General features: G+C 40.4%; 1 protein-coding gene across 2 annotated transcripts in view; it reads left to right on the top strand.

Annotated features, from left to right (window-relative positions):
* pcif1 (phosphorylated CTD interacting factor 1) overlaps window positions 1-5790 on the top strand; it is a 56576-nt gene extending 50786 nt beyond the window's left edge. For both annotated transcript variants that reach the window (XM_088337514.1, XM_088337515.1), the window contains one exon: window positions 996-5790. In XM_088337514.1, coding sequence (XP_088193640.1) covers window positions 996-1320 — 325 coding nt within the window. In that variant the 3' untranslated portion in view covers window positions 1321-5790. The remainder of the gene's footprint in view (window positions 1-995) is intronic.
* Window positions 5791-11765: the final 5975 nt, after the last annotated feature.

Raw genomic sequence — 11765 nt, forward strand, 5'->3', positions numbered from 1 at the left:
GTACTTCATAAACGTTTTATTTTTTTTTCAAATAACATCTCCATTGTCAAATTATAGTTTTAAAAATAATATTTTCGCTTTATTGCTTAACTGTGTTGAGTAAAAACACAATCCACTTTACTTCACATGACACTTTCTCGCCAACATGTGAACGTCGTTGAAAACAGTGATTGCTTTCCGATCTGCAACCCAAAATGTTGAGCCTTATTAGACCCTTGCAAGCTATATTTGGAGAAAAAATAAAAGGCCAAATCCAATTATTTGTATGTGTGCCTTTATTTTTGTTAACCATTACAAGATTACAAAGCTTCAGTAAAACTTATTTTGTCGATAATGACTATAGTAACCAGATGTTTTTATGAGCTCAGATGTACTGACATATCGCAGAAAATGCCTACAGATGTGTTCATTTTTTTGATGATTCATAGTTCACAGCTCACTTAATTGCAGAGGTCTTCGAAGCACCACTTCCTGTGGTGTGTCTTGGGCAACTGCAACCTGCTGGTGTGTGTCTGTCATATGGTGCACACTAAGATTTGGCATCTTTTGACTGGAAGGCAAGATGTGGCAGCAGGCCATTTAGGGAGAGGTACAAAAACTGTACATGTCAGTCATACACACAGGCTTAAACTTAGAAATTGGCCAAGGGTGCTGGATGAGTGAGAGAAGGACTGGCTACATTCGGATGTGGCTCTTTGAGGAAATTTGTGGAGTGGTGAAGTATTGATCTGAGGACAATAGTATTGATCCGATCGAAGTACTTGCTTAGTATCGATATAAAAATATTCTGATTGATCTCCCCTCCCCTGGTTTTTGTCCTCCCAGTCTGAGAAATATGGTAGCTTTCATATCATGGCAGGGGCCACAAGCTTTCATCTTGCAAAATGCCCAGGGTACACGAGAGACCCCAGGTTTAAATGAAAAGTGTACTAAGTCTTCTTCTGCAGAAGGGGTCATTTGAATGAAGTCTGTGTGTGTTTGTGCTCTGTGTGTAGGGAGGAGATGTACTACCGGGCGGTCCATGGAACGGCGGTGCTTTTCCTCCAGAATTCAGCCGGCTTCGCCAAGTGGGCTCCCACACCAGAGCGTCTCACTGAGCTGACAGCGTCCTACCGCCCCTCCCGCTCAATCCCAGCCCCCAGCGGGCCCCCGTTGTTGTCCCCGGGTCCCGCCCAGCCCTCTCCTACTGACCGAGACCCCTCATCTCTTAACAAGACTGCCAATAGGACAGCAAGTGCGCTCATCCCACCCAGTAACCATGACAAGAATAACAACGGTAGTGGTGGCGGCAGTCCGCAGGACAAGCTAGCTGCAGTCTAAACGAACATGCGGATCCCGTGCCGTCCCTGATCCGTGGCTTGGCTATCAGCAATAATGACTTGTGTCGCACAACAAAGGGGATTTGGTTGACAAGGCAGCTATCTTAGACCATCTTGAACTTTGAGTCTGCTGGGCAATTTGATTTTGCAACTAACTGAGACTCAGACCCATGTCGCCCTGTCCTGCTTATAAGGATGAATTCCTACTCTGTTTTAATGCCACTTATGTGCTATGAACTTAACACCCGACAATGGTCCTTTTTTTCCGAACTTAGTCAGCGAAGGCCTGAATATGGTTTGAAACCATGAGGAAACAGTTCCTGTGAAGTTTTACATCGATCAGACATATTTAACCATCATGTTGTGTTAGGAATTGGCACCACTAACTGTTGTTAGCGGGTCAATTTTGGCGCAGGGTCTAACTCAGTCCGTACTACCTAAAAGCAAGGAATACCGCTCAATATAGGTAGTACTACATCCTAACAAACATATGCATCCAAAACCATATATTCCGATTACAATTTGTTTTTTGGGCCCCTGAAATAAATCAGTTACATTTCATAACCTTGAGACCCTAACACATAAGGGTTAAAAGGTGACCCAAAGCCATCTTTTGTACAGTAGTCTGATAGGGTGGTCATTATGTATGGAGAGGTTTCCCAAAATGAATATTTTGACGAGCAAGGGCATAAGTATGGTGTGAAACCATGAGAAAACACATCTAGTTTCAGATTCAAGAGGTGCCCTAAGGGCAATATGGCCCAGGAATATACAATAAGCAATGACAGCTGTGCTTTTCAAGTCTAATCATACTTATTTGTACAGCCCTTTATCACCAAATGTCTCAAAGAACAGCACAGGCCACAATTACAACATCCCCCAATGTGAAACCTGCATGAAGGCTAGTAAAAACTTGAAAACCTCAGTAGCAGAAAGTACATGTTTAGGGCAAATGAAATTATGGCAGGCCTGGCTATTCGCAGTGGAGGTCAGGTGCAGGTGGTTCCCAGCACAGTCTGTAAAGGACGCATTGACAGCACTGGGAACGGGAGAAGGGGAGAAAAAGGCTCGTATTTGGGGGACGCTGCGGAGAGAGCCTCTAGCTGGCTTTGGAATAGGAAGGAGGGGCTTAGTTGATCCATAAGTTTCCGATCCCTATTCTATATCAATAATTTAATTTAGCTCATTCATGTACTTTCTGTGATATTTCCATCCCAATGGATATCTCATATTTGGGAACGTCCTGTATAAGGACCACCCTACCCAACATGCACATCTCTCAAGGTTTGTGGGTAACATCTGAAAACAACAACCCGCAACGGCTGTTTGCGACATTGCGTTTTGGTAGATAACCTTACTTGTTATGCAATATTGCAGTCGGTGCCACATTCAAGGGAGAGTGTAATATCTATTGCCTGCTAGTGGTTGGAAAAAAAACCTAAATTGATTTGAGTACTAGGCAGAAATACATTAACTATCACACCAGCGTTAATTTTAATTTAAAAAAAATCAAAAGTCGAGAAATTTTTATTTTACACTGTGGAATCTCTACTTGGGTCGCCCCCATGTTTGGCTGTCATCCTGTCGGCCACGCTGTGCTCTGTGGCACTGCCTCTTGCCCGCACCAGTTAACATAGTGCCATCTACTGGTCAAATAATACACTTGGGCCCCAAAGGACCATTGTTCCCTACACAAGCAATTTTTCTCATGCTTTCTAGTAGCTTTTATAAATGGACTTCAAATTCATTTATCCATGTAAGGTATTTTCTGCACTACAAGGTGCACCGGATTATAAGGAACACTCCCAAAAATAGTATTTTTGTCATATATTTTTTTATACATAAGGCGCAAAGTATTAAGACGACAGTTAGAGCTACTCTGTTAAATAGTGTGTAACCGTTGGGTTCTTTGTACACTTGCAGCATATTATAGTGCAATGATCAATGATTAGTCAGCCGCTAAGTACCGTTCATTAAAATCGCAAAGGGACTCGCACCTGGATTGCACTGGTCAGGGTACCAACACTTTACCACTTGATCACCGTTAGCATACAATTGGACGGTATCTCATTATCACACTTTTTTTTCAAGAAATACTGGTCTGCATAGTGTATTCTAATTAAACAGTCTCCACTTCACCCGTGCATCAATAAATTCTTGTTTATATATATATATATATATATATATATATAAAGTAAGAGTAAATTAAGTAGTAGTCACCATTATCCCTATGCGTGTCTACGACACTTCTGTAATACTACAAAATTACTACAAAACTAAATATCAAATTTAGTGCTTAAAAGCAGGGGCTTGAACTATTTTTTTTTTTTTTTTGCTTTCATTCTGAAAATAATAAAATACTCCCAAAAAATCTACAGCAATACAATAATAGAGAAATATTACTACATAACTATTACAACAGAAATATTGCAAAAATACTACTATAAAAATACTTTAAAATACTTTTACACAGATACTTCACAAAAATACTATTACATCAATACTATATTACAAGAATACTACTAGATATATATGACTACAGAAATCCTACAAAAATTCAACTATAATATTACAAAACATACTTAAGAAATATTACTATGGAAACACCTCGAAAATACTACTATGGAAATACCTCAGAAATACTCATGAAAAATTACAATGGAAATACTTCAAAAATACCACTACAGAAATAATATGATAAATACTACAGAACTACTACAGATATAGTACAAAAACTCTGCAATGGAAATACAATAAAAATACTACTGCTTAAAAAAAGTACTACAAAACTAAAAATACTGTAATAACTACAGAAATACTTTAAAAATCTGAATGCAGATGTTCTACAGAAATATAAAAAAAAATACAACTACAGTACTACTAAAAATCTAATTTAGTTCTTGGTTAAAAAAATTGTTTGCTTTAATTGTGAGCGTTTTAAATTCAATTTGATAAAAGTAACCTATTTAAAAACCAACATAAAGAAATATAACTTGTAGTTTTCTGCTTCTATATTCATTTCATAAATTAAAAAATTGGATAGGTCTCCTGATCGGCCCTTGGAACACGTTGCCCATCAGAATGCGCTATATAAATCAGTGTAGCTGGCACCCTGACTATAATAGTGTGATAATGAGATATAATCAAATACATTTTGGCTGTCATCTTTACCACTAGACCAGTGGTAAAGTGTGCGCCCTCACCGCCACGGCGCAGGTTTGAATCCTGTTGCATACAATATCTTGCGATTTGGGCCAATGATGATTATCGATTGATTATTCATTGCTCATATGGCGGAAGTACTGTATATTAGAATGAATTTTCAAATTGCGCACCCCACCTTTAAATTAACTTAAAACAAAAATTGCATAGACATTTCAAAGGAGGGGGCGAATTAAAAATAGGGGCACTCCTGTTTTAAGGCCAGATTGACAAACTTATAGTAATAGCAGATCACTCAACCTCCCACTTTTGCGTGCTTTTTATGCTCTTATTCACAAACACACATGCTTGATCAACTTATGTTAACAGCTAAGGTATCCATCTCCACCTGAACGTGCTTCTCTAAAACAAGTCAACTACACTTTTTATGCTATCCTTTATTCACACACACCCTTTTTCTACCACAGACTCGATATACTCAAAAATCTTTCATCAGCATTCTTGATTCGTATGCATGTAGGCACTCGGGAGTTAGCTGAGCTGCCGTAGTTTACTGGACTCTAACGTCAGTCATTCTGCTTCAGGGGCCAAGCCCGCGGTCGCTTATCTAATCACAAATTGCGGGATGGGTAACATCTGAGACTGAGGGAGAGAGTTTGGCTGCACCTGAGCCTAAATAATCATCCTTTCTAATACATGAAAAAAATGCTGATACAGATATACGGCCCTTCCCAAAATCAGTCCACATTATCGTCCCACCCAAATCGGTCAACCTCTCGTCTTCTGCATCATAAGGTTTACACTAATTAGCTCAAAACTAAACCCAAAGTGTACCTAAAAAGAAAAAAAGGTTATTTTGAAATTGTAAAAAGGTTGTGTGATTGTGTGTATTTGTTAATACAGCAAGTTTTTATTTAGTTTTTGATGATTTCTGACTCCGCAGCTTTTCTTGTTAGAAATGTTTTTACATATCAGGACATGAATTGATGGGACTTTGTACAAATCAGATTTCTGTTGATTTGCTCTTTTTACTGCCCCGTTCTTGCTTTTCGTGTGTTTTCTTTCACTATTTGTGTAATGTACTTTGATTTGTGTATTTGTCTATTTTTTTCAGCGTTTCCTCCTAAAATAGAGACTGACTTTTCCCTCGCTTGTAAAAAGGAAAATGAATAATATGTTCAATGAAGGCTAAAAATAATTTTTGCTGCGTTTTCACAAGAAACACAGATGTGACCACGTGGCTATTTGTCTTGTGATCTTTTCGTTATTGTGATGTTTAAATCACATAAACGCCGTTATTTCCAGCTGATTACTTGTGTTTCTTTTCATTTGCTGGTTTGAGCGCACAGAGAAGTTGCTCGCAGGTAAATCGCACTCTTGGGACCGCAGAATGCCATAAGCGTGCTATTGACAGAATCATTTGGCACTTCAGTAAAGATATATTCCCTCATCAACCACTAGTTTTCAGTATATTGATTCAAAGCCACTAAATTAAAATGGTTATCACGGCCCCTAAACCTGGAACGTGCCTGGGGAAAGTACAGCCTGGCTGTGCCCATCCCTCTCCAGGCAGTTTTTTTGATAGGGGTGTGCTCTCCCTCATGAATTTGTACTGGTTTCCATGTTTACCAGAATCTGATTCGTATACAGCACATTCATTATCTGGTCATCATTTTTAGGGTGTGAAGAGTCATCCCACTCTTGAGAGATGAGCTGGACCTCTGCATTGACAGGCAGTGTCATGTGACAATACCAGTTGTAAATCCTAAATCACTGATGAAAAACTTTTGAGTATCATATCATACAATATGCATTGCATGGGTTCTGGATTTCATATTTTTGCTTAAAAACAAAACTTTGTGGTGATGGCGTTTCGTCTTTTTGCTTTTGTGACATAGTAAAAGTGTATTTAACCCCAACATGATATAATTGTAAAGTCAGGATTCAACTCTGGAATAGCATTATCATGACTTTACTTGGCTTACTGTAACTGTCAAGTGATACATATCTCAGCACTGGCAGATAACCTCTAACAAGTAACTGGTAACTAAGGGAGTAGCTCAGCTGAAGAAAATACATCCATATATTACACTCCTTCCCTTTTTGATTAATACTACTTATAAACAAGTCGTAAACTTAAGTATAGCCAGCGCATTGAAAACATAAATTATTCCGTGGACATCTGAAAAATCATTATACATAACTTTCAATACAAAGTCCATAAAGAAACTCAAAAGTTCAGTCCATCTGGTGGTGCCCTAAGTTGTTCATGGTCACGCCTAGGAACTAAAGGAGTGTTCCCTTGAGGGGAAGCCTCTGTAACTGATGGTGTCACTGAAAAAGGGTCAGCGCTGGTTAACGGATCAGAAGGGCGGCCTGGTTGATCTAAGGCCTGTGGTTGAGCATTCACCAGCTGATCGACATGATGTCTCCAGGTGTGTTCAACAGTGTCCATTTCGTACATCAGAGGATAGCTCCTGGGGACAATTTTTCCAGGTATCCACTTGTCCCCCACAATAGACACATCAAAGTTTCTTGCTGTTTCATTTGAAAAGCTGCTGAACTGTTTATTCTGCAATTCTCGGGTTTGGTTTCAGAAGGTCAATGCACGATCTGAGCTGTCTGTTCATAAACAGCATTGCAGGTGTCTGTTGCATGGACAGATTTTGTGGTACACTAGTAGAAAATTGTCAATTTTTTTTTAATGAGAGATATCTTCTTTTGTCATTGTATTGATAGGGCATGACCACACGTGATCCACACATCAAGGTTCCTTGACAAACTGAAAGCTTCTCACGCCTTGCACTGAACTCTGGAAAACAGAAATTTCCATGGGTAGGCCAACATGGCATCAATATGTCATACACCTAGGAAAGTGTTGGGTCATTCCGTGTTTCCTTTCGTATCACCGCATTTGTAACTGGTAACTGATCCACCAATGTCATGTAGAACATTTCACCTGGGTCACCTTTTGATGGTGTTTCTTTTTCAGATGTTGACAGTGGGAGGTGTGACAATCAGTCAGCATTGTAGTGACGCTTAGTCCCTTTAAACTCAATGTCATGAGTGTGCTCCAAAGAACAGGGCCCATCGCTGTAGTCGCGCTGCTGACATCACTGGAACTGCTTCCCGTGGATTGAATATGGACACGAGAGGCTGATGATCTGTTACTAAGATGAATCTTCTGCCATAGAAGTAATGGTGCAACTTTTTGATACCCCATACGAGGTTAAGGGCCTCCCTGTCAACCTGTGCATAATTTCGTAAGGCACTGGTGAGGGACCTTGAAGCAAATGCAATTGGGCTTTCAAGTCCATCTACCATGTGTGTTATAAGACTGCATCGATGCCGTAAGGGGACGCGTCGCACGTTAGCCTGATCGGTTTGTCTGGATCATAATGGGTAAGGACATCGTCAGATGTTATTCGTGGATTTGCCCCTTGAATGCCTTTTTGCATTTATCTGTCCTCAGCCATTCCACCCCTGTCTACAGTAGCACATTCAGTGGATGTAGCACTGATGTCAGGTTAGGTAGAAATTTTTGGTAATAGTTAACGAGACTCAAGTATGACCTCATTTGAGACACATTTTCACGCACTGGAAGTGGACTCTGTGTCTCCTCTGGGAAGCGAAATTTAAGTGAATACTGATAGATTATTATAAAAGACACTTTTATGCCAATTATTTTAAGTTTTAACATTTGCCTTAATTCAACACTAGGTGCCTTAATTTTCTCTTGTGATTTATGTAAGCTACAATCTGAGACACATTTTGCCTTTTTGCAGGTAGGCCATACCCATTCAGCCTGATAAGTACCTTGCTCAAATTCTGGAAGAGTTCTTCGTCATATTTCCCTGTTATGTGTATGTCATCCAGGTAGCATTGTGTTCCAGGTATGCTCAGGAGCACCTTATCCATGGCTCTTTGCCAGATGGCGGTGGCCGAAGCAACACCAAAGACAAGGCAATTTTGTTGGTAAAGTCCTCTATGCGTGTTGACAGTTCCGAACTTTTTGCTTGACAATGCTGAGAGAGTTTGCGCAGTTCGGCCATATACTCGGATATGCTTTCATCTTTTGTTTGATTCTGCTTATGAAATCTGAAACATTCTGCTATTACTAGTGGTGCGAGGTTTAAGCGCTTCTTCAACGTGTCCACAATGTCTTTGTATGTCATACTAGACGGTTTAGCAGGACTCGGGAGATTACGGAAAATATTTTAAGTTTTTGCTCCCATTAGACTGAGGAGCACGGCACTTTTCTTTTCGTTCACAATATCATTAGCTTTGCAGTACAATTCCACTCACTCTATATGTGATTTCCCATGAACTATCAAACTCCTACCTTTCTGATGTAAGCCATTTCGGTTATAAAATCCAGTCACTTTATCCGTTAGCCTTTTTCACTGCTTGTTACTCACGGATCCTTTGCCAGTTTCTTTTCCTGCTTTAGTTTGTCCTTTCTCCTCTCCTCCAGTTTAAGTTTTCATTTCCACTTGGTGGTAGAGGTCCAGATTACGCGTCGCCATTTCTTTTGTGTCTTTAACTCCAACAGGATATAATTATAAAATCAGGATTCAACTCAGAGGTAACATTAACATGACTTTATTTTTCACGCAGATGACCTCTAAAAGGTAACCTAAGGGAGTGGCTCTGCTGAAGAAAATACATCTATATATTACTGTACATTGTATATTTTTATACTTAATATGTATTTAAATGAATAGATAACTATCTAGATAAATATATAAAATGAAAAAAGAAATACATGTTTTAAAGTCCTATAATACTATTTAATGTTCCATACTGTTGAGTCAACCCATACCTATATTGAGCCTGGCATTCTTTGAACAGTTTTTAACAAATTCACCCTCCGTAAAAGGTTTGCAGTGCTTAGCAATAGGCATCGCAAACCCGTAGTTCCCCTTTGTAGCATTTTTATTTCACTTGCAGGGTCTCGTGAAAATGCCCTGATGTGCCATTAAAACAGCTTTTAGTTGCTTCCCCTTTTTACAGTGTTTGTTTCCAGTTAGCTTTTTGTAGTCATCGCAATCCGCTTATATTCTTTGAAAACAGCCTCAGTCTCTTGGCAAATAATGCAGATTCAGTTATTTTGTTCAGTAAAAAAAAATACTCCAATCTCCACTTGTGCTGGAAGTTGAGTGAGTTGAGTGAGTTGAGTTGAGTGAATTGAGTGAATTGAGTGAATTGAGTTGTCACAGTCAAATTTTATTTTTTATTTACGGTAGCCATGTCGGAAACTGGTTGGGCTAAAATGATCACTGAAGGGCAAGGTGGGCAAAGGGCTACTGCCATCATCTGGTGAAATCATTTTTTTCTTTTTTCGTACACATTCGCCTAACACATGAAAAGACCCCGGTTCGAGACCGGGGAGGCATTTGTTGGCCTGGAGAGGGATGGGTTCAATTAGGCTGTACAAGCCTTTCGTCTGTTTCTTTTCCCTTGGTGTCTTTCTTATTTTTTTTTTGGCCTTTTTTTGTTTTCCTTTGTTTTTGCCCTCATCTGTTTCTTTTATTTTAGCTTTTTATTTTTACTTGCGGGCAGCACGGCGGTGCAGTGGTTAGCGCATGTGCGGCACAGTTCATGTCTTCGAAACCTTCTGCGTGGGTTCAAATCCAGCTCCAGACTTCCTGTGCGGAGTTTGTATGTTCTCCCCGTGCTTGCGTGGGTTTCCTCCGGGCACTCTGGTTTCCTCCCACATTCCAAAAACATGCATTTCAGGTGAATTGGCCGGTCCAAATTGTCCCTAGGTGTGAATGAGCGAGTGAGTTGTCTGTCCCCGTGTGGCCTGCGATTGGCTGGCAACCAGTTCAGGGTGTCCCCTGCCCACTGCCAGATGATTGCTGGGATGGGCTCCAGCACCCCCGCAACCCTACTGAGGATAAGCGGTGTAGCTAATGAGATGAGATGAGATTTTTACTTGCTTTTTTTCCCTCTTTAAAAAAAGTTTCCTTTTTCAGTTTATCCTTTTATAGTTTGATTTGTCCTCTTTTAAGACATTCTGTAAATACTTTCAATTATAATTGGTAAAATGTGGATTGTGGCTTAAAGTCAAAAGATTTAGATAGATAGATAGATAGATACTTTATTCATCCCCGAAGGGAAATTCACATTTCCAGCAGCATCCCTGAGCTGAGAACAATACAATAATAAAGCAAAAAGAATACAATATACAAATACCCAGTGTGACGTGCAAATGCCCATTGTAGCGTGTTATATAGAATAACTAAATAGTGCTACACAGAATACATATTGCAATAAGATTCGGTAATATGCAATGTAGGTGTTGTGGTTTACCGTGGGCTTTTACTCTGCCGGGTAGAGTCAAAGAGCCTCATGGCATGAGGAAGAAAAGATCTCTTTAGTCTGTCCGTAGTACAAGACAGTGACAGCAGTCTGTCGCTGAAACTGCTCTTCTGTCTGGAGATAATGCTGTGTAGTGGATGCGATGGATTGTCCATGATTGACCGCAGCTTTTCCAGTGCCCGTCTCTCAGCTACTGTTGTTAGGCTGTCCAGCTCTTTGCCCACAACAGAGCTCGCTTTCCTAGCCAGTTTATTGAGACGAGAGGCATCCTTCTTCTTGACGCTGCCTCCCGAACACGCTGTCGCATAGGAGAGGGCGCTTGCCACTACTGTCTCATAGAATATTTTCAGGAGCTTTTTGCAGATTTTGAAGGAGGCCAGCCTTCTGAGGAAGTAAAGTCGGCTTTGCCCTTTCCTACATAGAGCTTCTGTGTTGGCAGTCCAGTCCAGTTTGTTGTCCAGCTGCACACCCAGGTATTTGTAGGTCTGGACAAATTCTACACATTCTCCTTTGATGGTTACAGGAACCGAGTGAGTTCTGGTTCTCCTGAAGTCCACCACCATCTCCCTGGTCTTGGTGGTGTTCAGGTGCAGGTGGTTTGCGTCGCTCCATCGGACAAAGTCCTGAATCAATTTCCTGTACTCCTCCTCCTGCCCATTTCTGATACATCCCACGATCGCAGTGTCGTCGGCAAACTTTTGCACATGGCAGGACTCAGAGTTGTACTTAAAGTCCGATGTATACAGAGTGAATAGGAACGGAGAGAGCACGGTCCCCTGCGGAGATCCTGTGCTGCTAACCACAGTGTCCGATGTACAGCCCCCCTGTTTCACATACTGGGGTCTGCCTGTCAGGTAGTCAGTAATTTGATGGATTATAAATAGATTTGTTCTTTTTAGTAAGCATGGCCGAAACAGACGTATTTTGAAAAAGCCGGAATATTCACACATCAAACTCAAT

Source organism: Urocampus carinirostris, chromosome 6 (assembly GCF_059441175.1).
Source record: "Urocampus carinirostris isolate Australia breed hairy pipefish chromosome 6, RoL_Ucar_1.0, whole genome shotgun sequence".
Taxonomy (NCBI): domain Eukaryota; kingdom Metazoa; phylum Chordata; class Actinopteri; order Syngnathiformes; family Syngnathidae; genus Urocampus; species Urocampus carinirostris.